The sequence below is a fragment of the Toxorhynchites rutilus genome, chromosome 1 (genome assembly GCF_029784135.1).
Source record: "Toxorhynchites rutilus septentrionalis strain SRP chromosome 1, ASM2978413v1, whole genome shotgun sequence".
Classification (NCBI taxonomy): Eukaryota; Metazoa; Arthropoda; class Insecta; order Diptera; family Culicidae; genus Toxorhynchites; species Toxorhynchites rutilus.
In genome coordinates, this window is record NC_073744.1 from 127,784,363 (window position 1) to 127,802,245 (window position 17,883).

Consider the following 17,883-nt stretch of genomic DNA (forward strand, 5'->3'; position numbering starts at 1 on the left):
ATGGCTACATTTGTATAACCCGGGCGGACTGCGGATGACCTGCAGCTTAATTTTTAGAATGAGATATGAGAGAGGCACGACTACACCTTTAGGAGGATTAAATCAGTTTTGGTATCCTGAAAACATTGAATTCTCATTTAGATTACCATAGGTAAAGAAATTAGAAAATTTCTATATATTCTCTTGCATATTACTCTAGGAAATGATGAAAATGTAAATTGATCAATTTCACCCCAAATGTACATATGTTTTGAATGTTTCCGCTACAAGTTTTGCAAACTATCGTTCGAGGAAATGTTTAAACAAAAGATTTCAAATAATTTCGTGGCCTTGGCACCAGTACTGATTATAAAAATAATTGGCTAACAATCAAATAAAACATTTCAGGAATATTTTGATTATTATGAAAAACGTGATCAGTTTGCACCCGGTTCACGGTACTGATTTTGTTCCGAAAAAGTGGTCAGCGAAGCCACCCTAACGTTGTTCTAAAAAACATATGGTAACTGCACAATACTAGCGAACAGTTTTTTTGCCATTCAAAATCACCACAAAGGAGAGGCGTGGTAGTTCCAGAAACAAACCTATCGTCACTCTTGACGGACAACAAAAAAAAAGGATTATCGATTGAATGTGAAATTTGTTCAATATAATTGTCCGTCACCGCACAACTTTGTCTAATAAAGAAGCTCTCAAAACCTAAGGTGTGTACCATTTCGAGCAAGTGCTTAATTTGCTTTTTTGCATTTTCAACAAATTTGTCTACTCCTCTTTCTCAAGATGAAATTGCAATTGCTGATTTTGGCGGTGGTTTCCGTATCAACATGGGTTAATGGAGCCGTCAGCAACGGAGGATGCATTGTCTCCAAAGGTACGGTATCATACCTTCTGTAACCGAGGTCCTCTGTTCGGACGATAAAATGATTTACAATAAGCGCGAGGGGAAAAAACTAGACCTTGAAGGACACAAAGAATGATTCAGCGGATTCAGCAGAGTCGCGATAGATCAGATTGTGATTATTATTAGTTTCAATTGATGGCTGTTGTGTAATGATATTGAAAGAAATTGACGCTTCACTTTTTTCGCCTTTGTTCCTTGAGCCAGATATGATTTTTGATGAAATTTCAGTCGCAGAATACTAGATGTTCTTTTGTTTCCTATCAAGATGCGCTTGAAGGGAAACTTTCTTCAAGCCTGCTTCGATTAAAAGTACGCAACGTTTATCAGTAATTGTATCAGCTTATTTTGTAAACTATTGAAACTGCGCACCACTATTATCACACCACAACTAACGAAATCTCCATCACTTCCAGCGGAGTGCACTTCCGTGTTTTCTGGCTTCCCACATGTGGAGACTAATCTCAGAACGTACACCAAGCAGATGTTGGACAAGTCATTCGATTTTCTGCTGCTCTCCTCCGTTTTCGACCACTACAAAATGGATCGGCCAGGATTTGAGAAAATGTACCGCAAAATCTCCGACAAAGCCTGGGAGGACACAATCGATCTGATTAAGTATCAAAGCAAGCGTGGTGCTTCGGTTACGCTGGATAATGCAACTCGCAAACACGATGTTTCGAAACTGTTGAAAAACAGTGAACTGTCCTCGCTCAAAATGGCACTGGACTATGAGAAGACCCTAGCCCGGGAGGCTCATTTGATTCACAAACAGATTTCGCATGCCGACAACAAGGAACACTACGATCCCGATGTGGCTCACTATTTGGACGAGAAGCTGATTGAGTATCAAAGCGGAGTTATCCGTCAACTGGCAGGCCATATTACGGACTTGAACGATATGGTCAAAGAGAAGAGTACCGAAGATTTGGCCATTCAGATGTTTGATGAATATCTTGAAAAATCGAAATGAATTAGTCCATGGTTTACATAGGCTTGCATCGTACTCAAAATGGTGCGATCGCTACAAAAATGTTACAAAATAACTGTAGTTTAGTGATATTGTGATTTTTTCCGATTAATGGGAATATAAATTTACGTTCCATGTAAAACAATTTATTTACAGCGAAACATTGTTTCGAATTTCAAGGCTATCTAATAAACAATTGGAAATACATGTAGATCCGTTGTTATTTCAAATTGCTGAGTCAAACTTCTTTAGTAGAGTTCGATAGTAACTACGACGTGAAGTTAACGCAAGGGTGCATAACATCAAATATTTTCCCACGAAAATCTTTTGCCGCATTCACACATACACCATCAACGTCAACGTCGACGTTCATCCGCAATTTTTGCAGAAGAGAATACGTTGACGTCAGTGTGTATGTGCGCTGCGCTGAAAGTGAATTCACATATACCATCAGCGTAACGGAACATCATCACAAACGTCAACGTCGTCGCTCTGAAAAATTGTCCGACATCAGCAGTTGACGGTGACGTTGCGACTGTTTTGGTTCGTTTTGGCGGACTGTTTGAAAAAAAAATCTAGTTTTTGTTATTAAAGAGAGGAATATTTGTTTATTAAATTCCGTTGTTTCTGAGTGCATATCATGATGGATGACAGAGCGCTGATTGAGATGGTGAGACAGTATGAAGAGCTGTATAATATGAGTGATGAACGATATACTGACAAAATTCACAAAGATAATGTTTGGAGGCAAATCGCCATGGAACTCGGTTCAACAGGTAAGCGAACTTAATTTTTTGTTTCGGTGAGAGTGTTCGAATTCGCGATGACAGAGAAATAGTGTCGGCGTCTGATGTCGCTTTTCAATTAGGGGCCATAGTTTGGGTCACAAACTCGTTAGTGTAACCCCTATCAGATTAGAAGACAAAACCAGTTTTCAAATGTTAAAATTTGGATGAACATTTTTACATCATGTTATTTAACTACTTGAAACATTTATTTTTGACTTCAATTTAACCATTTGTCTATACATCCCCAACATTGTTACTGAAACTTTTCGTTATAATATACAGTAGAACCCCGATTAAATCTATAGGCCTTCCCGGAATTTGTCAGTGAGTGATAGGCTCATGCACTTTTGTTTTGATCATGGCTTTCACATTATCTGGTCATTGGTGTACATGATCTTGTAGATGGATAGTTTAATGATTTCTGTATTGATAAAGCATAGCTTTGATGCTGAAATATCTTTTTTCGTGTTTGGAACTCATTTTAGTTCTTTATTGTGTTATCCGCGATTTTCGTTATTCGCGGTGAGCTAGCCCGACTATTTCGCGGATAATCGGGGTTCTACTGTACACTTATCTTCAAAAACAATTTTCGTACAAATTTTTTTCACCATCTGTAAAAAAAGTGTTTTCATTTAAATAGAATACTAATTTGATACGGGAAAGTTAATTTTCATTCATAATTTTAATTTTGAATATATGTTCATTCCGCCTTAAAATCAATTATTTTTTTATGCGCCCTTAAACTAATAAACGAATCTCAATGCCTTCAACGCGGATTGCACAGGAGCAAAGTAGAAAATTATTCCTTGCTAAATTCGAAAATTCACACATAGTAGTTTGGGTAAAATTTTAGTCAATGGAAGCGTCAAAAGTATTTTGACATAGGACTATGTCTTTGATTTCTATATAGGGGGGGTCACTCTACGATTTATTAAGAGTTTTCAAACGTATATTACTCAAAATGGTTATTGCGACATATGTTGTGTTATATATCATTAGACAGGAAATTTATCCAGTTTTTTTTTTGCTTGAAACATGAACAGTGAATATAGTGGAAAAAGTTAACAATTTGACGATTTAATTGGGTGTGTTTTCGTTCGATTGCACTATCCACTCGCTTCCCCTCATATTGTGAGTTGATGCGTAAAATGAATTATTCTCCATTTACCAATAATAGCCATAATTTTATATTATATTGTATGTTGTCCAGTCAATTTGTGCTCAGTTCATGTTTTTATCGTGTAGGTCTCACTACTAACAATTTGTATAATTGTGGTCCAGGATGTCATAATATCGAGTATGTTGTTTAGTTAAGTGAAAATGCAAACAATTAATTTAAATGGCTGCTGATTTAGAAAATCGAAAGGGTTTACCCATGTAAATCAGATTATGATAGCTTGAGTAGTAGCGATCTTACAGGGCTATAAAGTTATTACAAAGAATGTTCCGGACAAAGTGGTAACGAAGGAGATAATGCTATTTTTATCTATAATATATTTTTGTAGTCATAGATTGATTTGACTCAGGCTTATATTTATGTAGGTCTATGTAGACTTGTGTTCTCTTCTTGTCTTCTTCTGCATGATTGAATAAACAGAAGAAAAGGGTAGCAATGGCTTTAATGGTATTTTTGTGTACATTTTTGAACATAATGCGGTACCGAATTCTACCACGTTATGTCATCTAACCCGTTTAAAGGATACAAGTACATATAGGAAACGGGTTTTCCAGGGCATCCATTTGATGTATCAAAAGAGAAAAAAAAAAGATTTTGAACAATGAAAAACTCAATTTAAATGCAGTTACTACACACAATCACAGTCCTATGTCAAAATCTCGTCCGTCCCCCAGGCACAGACCCATCAATTTTTTTTTATTAGTAATCATTTGATTTTCATACACTTCGTAACGATAGTGATTACGTTGGATAGTTCTAAGATGTTTGGATATCCATCCGGAAGCTTTATTTTGCTATTTGCGATTAATATACTGCAGCAGGATCGCGCAAAGCACTTAATGCTTAATTTTAGGTTATGATTTCTATGCTCGTGATTTTCTATGCTGGCTACAGTAAGGCGGCCCTCTTAGCAACCCCTTGGTTCAAATGGTCAAACCCTCCCAATACATGGTGGGATCAATGATGCCAGGTTTGAAGACATTTGATTGTGTGAAGTCATTTTGAAGACTTTATGAGATGAATGAAGACATTTAAGTATGATAGTGTGGGTTTTAAGAGATATTATTTCCATGAAATTCTAACTATTGGCGGAAAATATCGTCAAAAGAATTAGGGCTTTTTTCAGTGTCATTCGCTTGCTTTTTTAACAATGTCACCTGTTTACTTTGGTTCTCAGTAATCAACGGAGACTTTTGTCTCGGTGTCATTCACCGAGACTTGCTTTTTTTAACACTAAACCTACCGATGTTTCATGTATACCTATTCCTACCACGGCGGGTCAAGTGACCTTTTATGAATAGTTAGTGAAGAACGACTCGATTTATATAGTTTTGTTGAAAAACGTGGCATACGATATTTCTCCTGTAAATTTCGACATTTTGGGATAACAATTATTAGCAAAATATTGAAATACAATTTTTGACACGCAAAATAGCACTGTAGCTTAAAATGATTACTGTTACCTCCCTTGGATAATTATATAATTACGCTTGGATAATTATATAATTACAGTTAATTCTGATCATCATCACTGTTCATTCACAAATGCAGCAAAATATATAAAGCAACTCGCGTTGACGGTGGAATGGTGTCGACATCTGGATACGACATTAGTTTGTATGAGACCAGCTCTATCAAATTAGTCGCCCCTAAGGCAGTTTTAAATTGCTAAAATTTGTATGAAATTTTGTTTCTTGACGTTTATTACCTACTAGAAGTACGTTGTTCTGACCCTAATTTAAACGATTTTCTATGATTTTTCAGATATTCTCACCAGAACTTACCATTATAATATAAAATTATCTTTAGACACAAATTTTGTATGATATTTTTTCACTACCTGCAAGCAAAAGGGATTTTCATTTACATAGAGTACTAATTTGATTAGGGAAAAATAATTTTCATTCATAATTTTGATTTTAAAAGTGTGTTCATTTCTTCTGCAAACCCATATTGTCATGCCTTCTCCCCCATTCCGTAATACGAAGCTCAATGCCGTCAACGCAAAAAATGCGTAATGCAATGGTTTTGTATCACAACCACGCATACAAATCTTTCTGATATAATATAAATGTTTGCAAGGGTCAAATGACCCGTTGCGGTAGTCTGGACAGATTACATATATTCTCAAGGTGGCCGTACACTGTTTGCCCGGAGGTCAAATATTTGATATTTTTTGACAGATTTTTGACAGAAGGTTTGATTTGATATTTGTACAAACACTATTTTGTTTGCCACTTTTCAATTTTCAACAGTAGTAAACAATATCAAACACCGAACATGGAAAAAATCAACTGAAATATTCATGGTAACCTAACCATGTACCGACAGGTTCGAAGAACAGACTGAAAAAATATTTTAGGCATCCAATAATTGAATATTTGCTTGTCGTGTTTTGTGTAGAATATATTTGATCAGTACACGTTGACCAAATTTTATCTGTCAAAAAGAGTCAAATATTTGGCTTCGGTCAAACAGTGTATGAGCACCCTCAGTAAAAAAAAAAGAAAAGAGAGGAGTAAACACTGAAAAATTCATTCGATGTATGTTTTAGGAAAAGTAGTATTTGCAAGAAAATTTTAACTAAAGTTTAAAATGGGTCGTTTGACTCCCTGTGGTAGGTTTAGGCTTTTCCAAGTAGAAAACCCACGAACATATAGAATTCAACAACAAAACGACTTCTACTTCAAATTCTGGAGAACTCCAAGCGGTCTGAACACATATTGTCTCTAGAAGACATTAGTTCATTTGTTTAGTTTAATTGACATGGTTTGAGTTACAACCAGACCAAGGTAAGTTTAAGGAAAGCGCTATATAACAATACTAATTAGACTGAAAATTGAATAAGCTATCAAACTTTGTTCAAAAGTAACTTATGAATTTTAGTTTCCTCCGATATGATTGTGAAGACATTTTTTCGTACCATTTGAAGATATTTGAAAAAATCACCTGGCATCCCTGGGTGGGATAGCCAGTGTTCCAAGTTTTGGCGTAGGAATGCGTCTTTCATTTCTGTGCCGAGATGTAAGTTCAAAGTTTCGAAAACGAGAGCGTGACACTCGGATTGTAAGGCTTTTAACTATTTGGCGGCTGAACGAAGTGTTATGAAATTTACTCCATTGTCTAAGATTTATATGATTGTTACTTATTGGCCCGAAAACTTGTTTCAACAGCTTGAAAGTTGCTTCTAATGGCACGATTACATTAGGGAGATCTATAGCTATAGATGGATTTATTCACCCGAAAATAGATGTAAACGAGTGAGAATAAATATGATACACTTATTCGAGGTATATATGACTACTATGAATAGAATAAATTCAGGTATATGTATACTTCAGGTGAATAAATTCACCGAATATATGAATATATTCATTATATAAGTTCGGGCTAATGTAAACGGTTGATGCGATTTCTGTAAATCTCGTCATATTTCTTCACATGAATAAATCGCTAGTCTAAACCCACCGAAAAACAGGCTATTGAAATAGAGATGGAAAATGAAAGGTGGGAAGACGTCACAGATTTTGTTTATGTATGTTACTTTTCTTATAATAGTCCACTACATAGGAAAAGTGTTGTTATTAAAAGTAAAAATAAGCAAATGAAATGAACAAATTAGTATTTTTTCTTGAATCAATGCTAGCGTTCAAAATCATAGGGCCCCACTGAAATTTTTGCAGAAACTGAAATTTCAGTATTGTTGAGGTGTTCTAAACTTTATTTCAATCTTATTTTACTTCTCGTTACATCGACCAAAAACGTAAATGAACAAAGTCAGAGTTACAAAATCGTTTTTTTCCTTTGGCGGAAAACATTTTACAGCGCATGAGAAAAAGTAGCAATTTTTTTCCGTGTAAAATGCACTTGAAAAATAAATTGAATAGACTCCATAATACCTAAATTGAGATGAAAAGTTTTCTGCTTCCGTCCTAGTTTTAGACGAATGAAGTGTTCAGCACCCTAATTGTGGAAAAAGGAATTACAATTGCTGACAAGAGATAAACTACCATGAAGATGCTCTAAAATCCAAACATAGTAAAAATTAGAATACTAATTCTGATATAAGAAGAAATAACAAAAATGAAACATTTTGGTTCGTGACATGTTCTGTTTATTTTTCAAATGATGAATGTAACGCGAAAAATATTTTTTGGAAATATGTAATTATTTTCTGTATATCCTCTTTCAACGTTATTCGTTGACACATTAAATTTTGTACCATTTGAGTAACTGACTGTTATGCCTGGTATGTGGACTTCTTATCTTCCTGGCTACTAATACAATCAAAGTTTAACACAAGCAAAACCCGTGAATCTTCCCACCTTCTATTTTTCATCTCGATTGAAATTACTCAAATCTGTATATGGTGCTGGTACCCGCTCGGAAATCCATTTACAGTCGAATTTCACTCGTTGCACTAAGCTCTTAGCCCAATTTGTGAACGACTTTCACTCGTTGGGCTGAACTGTCAAAGTCGAAAATCGATCGAGGGTCACACCGATTGTTTGTTGTTATGGGAAACGCAGAAAAGTTTTCACACCACTGACGTTTATTTCATTCGTGGTTGAGTTTCGTTCTAGGTTGGATTAATTGGTAAGTTCTTAATGAAGTTTGATATTAAAATTAGCGTAGATTTAATATACGTTCATTTCGATCGCCAGGCTCAAAATGGATGGTTTGCAAGGATCCAGTACGAACGTTAACCGGAAACGGAGGAGCAATTTCCTGACGCTGGTGGAGAAGGTTCGCATAATTGAAGATTTTGAAGCAGGATGTGGTACGCATGACTTTCTTGGGAAGAAGTACGGCGTAGGATCTTCTACGGTTACGAGAATAATCCAAAAGAAAGAAGCAATTCGTGAGGCGGTGGACAAGTTCAAGGAATATGGTGTAAATAATCGAAAAACATTGAAAGAGCAGACGTTCCCTTTGCTGGAAGAAGCTCTTTACATCTGGATTTTACAGCAGCGGCAGTCCAACATTTTGTTGACAGTGGATATTCTTAAAGCAAAGGCGGAGCTGCTGTTTAAGATGTTCCAGGACCGGGGGCTCTATGCGGTGCACGGTTTTTCTGCTTCGGATGGCTGGATGCATCGTTTTAAGCAGCGGTTTGGATTGCGCGTGAAAGCCGTAACAGGAGAAAAGGCATCGGTAAACGTTGAAGCGTACCTAAATTTCAAGAAGGTTCTACAGAAGAAGATTCAGGAAATGCAGCTATCACTATCCCAAGTCTTTAATGCAGATGAATCTGTCTTGTTCATCAAGCTCCTAGCCACACGCTCTGTCGTTACCTGTGATGAGACCGTGGCAAGCGGACGGAAGCAAAACAAGACAAGGTATACGTTTATGCCTTGCTCCAACATAGATGGTTCCCTAAAGCTTCCGTTGTATTTCATTTGCACTGCTGCAAAACCACGAGGAATCAACATCGAAGAACTTCCCGTTTCATATAATCATTCCAAAAAGGCTTGGATGACCAGACTGTTGTTCCGTCAATGGTTCCACGAAGAGTTTGTCCCCGCTGTTCGAAAATTTTCGGCCGAGAGAGGATTGGAGCCAAAGGCATTGCTGGTTCTTGATAATTGCACCAGTCATTATGACGTTGACGAATCTCTACAGAGTGACGATGGACTGATTCAAGTGATCTACCTCCCACCAAATGTAACTGCTGAATGCCAGCCGATGGACCAATCGGTCATCAATGCAATCAAGCGAAAGTATAAAAGAAAACTGATGCTCGCATTAATTCTGGAAAACGAACACTTAAGGTAAATTTCCAAATATTAAACATTAAATTTTTGTAATTAATTCCAAATATAAACACAAAACTATGCGCACGATAGTTTTTCGTCTGTGCTTTTTCAAAATTTAAATTCAAATTCTAATTGAGGTTTTATTTATGTACTTTCCTCTTTAGTTTCGAAGAACGATTGAAGAAGATTAATCTTCAACAGTGTATTTCGTGGTTGGCAACCTCTTGGGAGGAGATATCTGACAAAACTATACGTAATTCGTGGAAGAAATTGATCGATGGTTTGCCGGAGGATGCTGTTAATGTAGACTCGAAAGCGGCCGATGATGACTTCAAAGCGCTTGTGTCCAGGATTGACAGTTTGGCAGGAACAAAAACATCTGAGCAAGATATTGATCTGTGGATCAAAGATCAGGTGTATGATGGTGATCATAATCCAGATTGGGTAACCAGTGAAGTGTTCTCTGATGACGAGATTTTGTCATCAGTTCTCAAGAAAGATCAACCTGAAATGCAAGAAGAATGGTTGGTAGACACAGAAGATGGAAGTAATTCGTTTGATACTTCCATTACTAGTACCGGAGATCCTGATTTTGGCGATGCAATCAAGTCAATTGATTGCCTAGTTCGCTATATGAAGCATGATGTTGCAGAAGTATGCCGTTTGAACGCGCTACGTTCGAAAATCACTGAAGTTGAATGGCTAAAACGAGCATGTTGAAGAACTCTACCATTTTGTTGAAAATGAATTTACGTGGTTTGTTTAATTTTGTTTGAAACGTTTAAAATAAATATTGTTTTTGTTGAATAATATTCGATTTTATTTATTTCAATGATTCATTTAAAATTTATTTTAAACCTAAAAACACCATCCACGAGCCCCTCGAAAAAAATTTTACGTTGTCAGAATTGACGTTTGTCTTCGATTTAGTTGGGCTATAGCCCAACGAACGGGAGCCCAACTAAATCGAAGCCCAACTAAAGATAGCCCAACGAGTGAATTTCAACTGTAGTTGTGATTAGAGACGTCGGTTAATCGTTCGATTAATTCAAACAATCGAATATCTGCAATTTTCATCGAGTTAATTTTGTATCGAATAATGAAAAATCATAATATGAATACATCGAATAATTATGACAGTGATCGCGATTAATGGAAAAGGAAACCATTTTTCAAATAAATACAGTGCAAAATTCGTTTAACCGTCATGGAGTTTTGTCGAAATTCATCGATTATGTTAAACCATTTACGGTTGAAGCATGAAAATTATTTCCTTCTGGTGGAGGAGACTAGGAAGAAGAATTCAGCGTCTGCAGGTGTAAAAGGCGGAATTGAAGGAGGTGGTCAAAGCTACCGTACTAAAGTGGTTGTATTCAAATTCAGAGTTTCAAGTAAAATATACCATACTAGTGGTTAATGATTCGATAAATATACTTCTTTTGAATTAGTAGTTATAGGGATCAAGCAAAAATTTCAAGTAAATCTGCTATTACAACATTCGAAGAACAGGTATTTTGAACAGAAAAATGGTGTATTGGTGCAATAAAAATATTGTGCATCATTTTCATGAAGTACTCTTTTCTCAATCGTCCACAAGAAAACATGAAATGGTAAATTTATCAATATAGTGAAATACCATCTCATTCACCAATATTCTGTACCATGTTTATCCTAAAATTATATTTAATGTAACTCTTAAAATTATGACATCATAATCTTTTTCTGTTAATTTTGAAAGAAATATTCGCTCGATTAATCGAATATTGAAAGACAATTATTCGAATGAATCGAATATTTAAAAATGGTCCCACGATTAATCGATAATCGAATAAACGAAAAATTTAGACAACTTTAGTTGAGATTGGAAAGTGACGGGAAGATGGTCCCGCTCGCTTGCTTAAACACTATGCTCTTTTCTTTCAATTCTATTTCTATTCTGCATCCGGACTGAACGGAGCCTTTAGCGAAAAACGAAGTGTGGATGACAATTCGATACAAATGGTTTACAACTGTCAAATGGTACTTTCTTTTATTCACTTTTGAATTTAAATTTAAACTAGAAAGCATTCAGCATTCAAAGCATTTTTAATTTCTTTTGAACCAGAAAACATTCAGTTTTATACCTGAAAAAATCATAACTCAAGAACAAAATGTGATAAAACCACTAAACTTTTATTGAAGGTATAAAAGTATCCAGAATTAACATTTTTAGCAAAATTATTCGACCATCTGGTCGGTGTTAAGTCAGAGGGGACCAAGTCGCAAAATTGAAAATTTCGAGTTATTGATTACATTTGGTTAAGCATTAAGTAAGCTACATACCACATTTATCAGATTTCGGAAATCATGCATACAGCATGAATAATTGAACGAAATTGTTATGATTGATCAATGCAGTCAGCAGTCAGTCAGCAGTCAGAGCGAACCATGTACCATTTCCCATGGCGAAATGGCTCTATATCACGTGCAGACAGAGTGGACCATGTATTAGTCAATTGTATATTGAATTTAAACCATTTTCAAGCCGAATCCGAACCAACAAAAGGTACAAAATGTTGAAATGTGCTTGAACCCGTTAGTGTAAAATGTGCACATTCTGAATATATTAAAAATAAACTTGGTCCACTCTGACTGAACTGTAACCGTTGGTTACAATATTGTAAGTTTTTTTTTAATAAATTGTTGTTGTTTTAAAAGTATTGTCACCTTTTTGTAATTTTTTTTTAGTAGGGAATATATTTTGTTAAGTAGGGAAGTAATTGCAATGTGTATGTAAGTTGTTTGTAAAACCGGGCGAAAATGGTGGCGTGTCGATATGGCAGGACACAGCTAGGATTGCGAGAGAGAGTCAGCGACACGAGGCACAAAATGGACGCTGTACCACGAAAAATTGCGATGAAAAACCATGGAAAACGTTTGTTTTTTGGGATTCAGGCGTGGTGTGTGACGACCAAGAGTTCGGTCGAAGAGTTTGGACATAGTTTCCTCGAAGAACTCCCGGTTGACCGGCACACCATTCGGCCTAGTGGAACACCACTACGCCTAACCGAAAAGGACCAGCGAGCACCCTCTGGTCAGGTTGACCATTAACGTTAAGGAGGGCCCCCTCTCGGCAGTGCCACTCCGGTATCGTCCTGGGCCTGTCGATTGCCGTCAAGGAGGGAAGACGCCGAGCAACGGTCAACTGTCCACGTGTCAACCTGCCGTGGACACTGGCGCAGCAGTACAATCAACCACAGTCGTGTCCGCCATCCGACTCTCTCTCTCCACCGTAGAACAACCAAGGCAAGCCAGAATCGTCAGCAAATAAAACATAAGTTGTTTATAAAGAAGGTGAGAGTATTGTCTTTTTATTTGATCGCGAAGCCCCTCCAATTACCCAGTAGTAAGCCGACCCTGAGACCCAGTTCGAGGGGTCTCTTGCTACTGAGCTTTTTCCGGGAAGACACAGTAAACAGTCTCAGAACAGATCAGTTAAAAATGCGGGTCTTCAGTGCGAATGATCGCAAAATGTATTATTTCATAGTGCGATTTAGACTGTAGCGATGACAATGAATTCTAATTTGACAATTCTATAGACGAATACTGTCTAAGATGATTGAAAACGTGAAGTTTATGCTTCAACATGTTTGGCGTGCAATCATATTCATGCCTGTAATAGATGGCGGAGACTATTATTCTGAACGCAACCATATGTTATGTAATTTATGCATCACAACCTTTCTCGCTCTAATTCTCATAACAGAATGGCACACTTTGACTCACAACTGTTAATTGAATGAGAAATATTTCGAAATTGTTCAGTAATAGTGAACCAAATCTTAAAAAATGGTTCATTCGGTTCAGTCAGAGAGGACCATATACGTATAGCCAGCCAAATAAGTGCTTTTTTAGCATGATACTTGAGGTTTTTTACAATTATCATACGTTAAAGTATTTCTGAGAATAATATTGAACGAAAAAATTAAATGCTTTGAAAATTGCAGAGCACTGAACTTCAAGTTCGTTTTTCTCGAAATCATAAAAATGTCACATGGTCCGGTCTGGCTTAACACCGACTATCTCATCTTCACGTAATGTCGCGTGAAGGGCCAATCGTCAATCGCTGCACGCTTCTCGATAGAATTCTTCGACGATTGGTAATTCCAATGAGAACGTGCACAGGTACGCTCCTCCAACTTAGCCGAAAGTGAAAAATCTGATGGAATGCGTTGAGCGCGTTAATGGACAAAATAGATAAAATTGTGCACCCGTGCCGACCTTGGACGTCCCTCTTTGGGCCTACCTCCCAGATCAGTTGTTTCTTTGTACTGTTATAGTGTACGGAACACGAATGGTTCATTGATAGGAAACAGTTTAAGCAGCTCATAGATCTGTTCTGCCGTACTTAAATAACGCGACAGTTGTCACACGCTTCTCGTACAGACCAAACTTCATCGTTGCTAGGAAAGCGAACAAATACTGATGGGACCACGAAACTTGGTGAGAGTAAAGAGGGACATCGAACTACACGACTGCACTGTTACCACTTTTCTTCGCTGCAAATTTATTTACTGAGAACAGTCGAGAATTCAATGACCGAACTTATGCTTACACTAGATATTGTGAATACGATATCACGATTAAATTGGACGTTCTTTCAAACATCAAGAAGTTTTTACAATATTTTTTTTTGTTTTAATATAGAAACTCCTTAATTACAAACATACTCCAACGCCGTTAAAAAAATAGAGAATTCTTCAATGTGCTTTAAAGTACTGAAATCTGCGAGAAAAATCCGCATTCATCGACTGGAGTGCGTCAACATTTTTTCTAGTTGTCTACACTTGAGAAATTCTCAATGTTCGAAAGTGAGTAAAATGAAAATCTCTCATTTGTTGATTGAACTAGAGTTTGTTTTCGACTGTTTTGATCTCGTTGCTCATGCTGTGATACAATTTGCCTATACCTTGCAGGTCCAAGTTCAAATATTTCGTTTGTCTTGTGATATCCTCCACAAAAGCTAGATATGTCATCCACTCCTCGTTTTGAAATTCCCAGCCTGTTTTCCCTTATTTTTCATGAATTCTACAATTTCTTTACGAAGGCCAAAAGCTCATTGCACTACTTTTCCTCTACTAAACCATAGTATCTCGGTAAAACAAGAAATTTGGATATATCGTGCTTCAAGAAAAGCTTGGAACTTGAACTTGGAACGATGATCCAATGCGAGCGAGTTGGATGATGATTTGGACGATATTCTCCAAGGCATCCTCGAATCCTACATTCATAGGGAAAAGACAAGTCAATTCCTCGGAAACTTCGAATTCTTTGGTAATCCTTGAATATGTCCCGAGCAAATATAGCTAATTGAGTAATTTTCCCTCCTAACTCAGTATTTTTGACGCGTGTTCCGACTCATATTTCCGTTTCAGATTGAACCTTCAGCAACAGCTTCATTTCGGATCAATTTTTTCTGATTTATGATCGAATGAATTCTTTCTCAAACTTTCTCTCTTATGTACTCACGCTTACGTACATTCCGTTCCCTCTCATAAGACTTGAATCGTGTCCAGCAGTTAATGCCTTTACTTCCACGAATTTATGCGAGTAGGAGCAGAACAGCACCAAAGACGCGAAATAGTCTTTTGAGTACTAACAAGTACAATTGTTAGAAGGTTTAATTTAGCTTTAAGCTTAAAAATTGCTTTGAAAACAGGCTGTTGAAATCATAAAAAATCTATACATAAACAGGTACCCGCTCGGAAAACCATTTGGGAACGTCGTGTGATGTTGTAGAAAACGGACACGGTTTACTTAGCGTCGAACAATGAAGTGTCTTTTTCAAGGCAGGTCGAGGAGGAGTTTGAAGTAGCGTTTTCTTCACAAGGGCTATTCTCGGGGCTAGAGACGCATGGACTGAAAAAGTTCAAAATCTCTATAATTTATCAGAAGAAGGAGGAGAAGAAAATGCATTTAGTTGTGATTGGAAAGTGACGGGAAGATGGTCTCGGTCGCTCACTTAAATTCTACGCTCTTCTCTTCCGAATTCATTGTTTCTACCGCCGAACTGAACGGAGCCGCAGTTTTTTGTAAAAGCAGCAGATCTATCATCGAATGCTTACAAATGCCGTTATCGACCGATGATACCAATTGTCGGGGGTTGGAGAGAGGGTATTATTCGCGCTGGGTATTTCAGAGGAGGAATCGATTCCTCCTTCGAGCGTTAATAATTCTTTTCCGGCTAAACGAAGTGGTATCTGTGATACAACCGTAAGGTTGACGTGTAATCATTTGTTTGAATTCTTAATGAATGAATATTTCGAAAGATTTTTGAGAAGTCCAAGCAAGTGTAGGCATATAGCTTCTCTCGTACATATTTTGCGAATGCATTCGGAGGTGAAAAGTTGTGCATGTCAGCTCAACACGGTAGCAAAATAGAAACGGGATTTACCAGACCGACCATAATTGGCCCATCGCACAATCATGACTGAGTGAATATTCAAGCGGGTGTCCATATACAGCCATTCCATGCCAAACCGATTTAGTGGTTCTCAGATTTTCGTGAAAAATTGTGGTTTTGTCCGTTGTGGCAAATTATTAGAACCATGTTTTATTTTTTCATTAGGGTGCTCATTTCCATTTTAGAGTGATCCAAAAAATCATTTTTCCCTTTTTTCCCAAAACTGACTTTTTTCAAAAATATATTACTTTTGAACCATTGGACCGATTCAGATGATATCCATATCACATATATACGACTAAAAACATGCACGTAATACAATATTCAAAGCTACGTAACTGAGCCTGTGAAAATAAATTTTTAAAAAAGGGTCACTCTTTTCAAAACATATTTATATTGGAGAAAATACTACCAGGAGATTGAAGGTTCGTTGGAATATAGTCAAATTATGAACATTTTTCCACACAATAGTAGAAAATGGACATGAAATCCACATTTACTGATTTTAAGGAAATGACTATATCTCGTTTCGAAGTTTCGAAGAACGGTAATGTCATTGAAGAAGAGAATGAATGTTTGAAATGATGGTATGATTACAGATGATAATCATACCAATCACTGGCGTAGTTATCATTAAGGACATATTAATAGCAAATAATTTAATAGAAAAAAAAACAAATCCTAGTGTGATCACCATTATTGATGAAAGGAGAGAGATCACTGATGATTGTTGCATGGGCGTAGTAGCTAGGATAACACTCAAAGATGGTTGTTTAAGGGCCCCGAGTTTAAGCTCACGATCGTTCGCTTAGTAGCGGACACGCAACCAGTTAGGATACAAAGACACTTTGTATAACCTTTTTAATTATAATAAATTATTTAATGTTCCTTCCTCTACATTCCAGATGTAGCGTGTAAAACGAGATGGATCTCACTTCGGGATCAATTCAGAAAGACGATAAAGAAGAAAGAGGAGACAGACGCGTCCGAACCGAGTTCAAAATGGAAATACGAGGACTGTATGTCATTTGTTCTCCCAATGCAGAAAAGAAGAAAAACTTTATCCACACGAACGGGTCTGTTTAAAAGCGCAAAAAGGGCCAATCCAGAACCGGCATCTCCGATGCAGTTAATGCGATATCCGATTGGAAGCGCTAAAAGAGAAACCACAGCAGCACCGAAACAAGATCCCATTGACGTGTTCTTTCAAGGATTAGCAGCTACCGTCAAAACGTTTTCGCCTGAATATCAACATGCTGCGAAAAATCGTCTTTTTGCGGTGGTTTCCGATCTTGAATGGCAGCAGCTTCAAGATAACGCCCAGAATTCTCTACCTTCAACGCCAGTACCGGCCACATCAGCGCAGAGTGAAACACCAACGCCTGTGGCAGTTTTTCCAAGCTGTTATAATACGGGAAAAAATGAGCAGGAATAAAAATTTTATCGATCACAATATTCTTCAATCTTAGAATAATAAAAAGTAGAACAATTTGGAACCTCAGCCGTGCACCGTGCTTGCTTGTTTGTTTGTTTTAAGAGGCCCCTAGAGGCGAATGAACTGCAAAGTTTAAAGCCTCTTAAAAACAAAGAAAGAAAGAAAAAGAGGCCCCAAAATTTTGCAGTTCATTCACCTCTGACAATTTTGCATGTCGGATCTAATTAAAGGATCGTTACCTATGTTTCAAACTAACCGGACAATCACACAGGTTTGCTTGCGAGAGGCCGCCTCGGCTCCTTACCCTCATTAGATGGAAACTTCGCCCCCATTACATTGACATTACATTGGTTTTACATAGAATAAATTTTATTACAAAGAAATAAATTCATAGTACAACTACGCAGGCGTTAATAC

General features: G+C 37.1%; 3 protein-coding genes across 3 annotated transcripts; all 3 read left to right on the top strand.

Annotated features, from left to right (window-relative positions):
- The first annotated feature begins 535 nt into the window (after nt 1–535).
- LOC129762615 (soma ferritin-like) lies at nt 536–2,075 on the top strand. The gene is made up of 3 exons (XM_055761052.1): nt 536–704; nt 781–871; nt 1,315–2,075. Exons 2-3 carry the CDS (start codon nt 781–783, stop codon nt 1,869–1,871), a joined length of 648 nt encoding a protein of 215 aa, XP_055617027.1. The 5' UTR covers nt 536–704; the 3' UTR covers nt 1,872–2,075.
- Nucleotides 2,076–2,287: 212 nt separating this feature from the next.
- On the top strand, nt 2,288–17,560 carry LOC129762614 (transcription factor Adf-1-like). The gene is made up of 2 exons (XM_055761051.1): nt 2,288–2,644; nt 16,937–17,560. The coding sequence occupies exons 1-2, from the start codon at nt 2,509–2,511 to the stop codon at nt 17,464–17,466; spliced, it is 666 nt and encodes a 221-aa protein (XP_055617026.1). The 5' UTR covers nt 2,288–2,508; the 3' UTR covers nt 17,467–17,560.
- On the top strand, nt 8,193–10,399 carry LOC129762613 (tigger transposable element-derived protein 2-like). Its single transcript, XM_055761050.1, has 2 exons — nt 8,193–9,604; nt 9,754–10,399. Exons 1-2 carry the CDS (start codon nt 8,505–8,507, stop codon nt 10,307–10,309), a joined length of 1,656 nt encoding a protein of 551 aa, XP_055617025.1. The 5' UTR covers nt 8,193–8,504; the 3' UTR covers nt 10,310–10,399.
- Nucleotides 17,561–17,883: the final 323 nt, after the last annotated feature.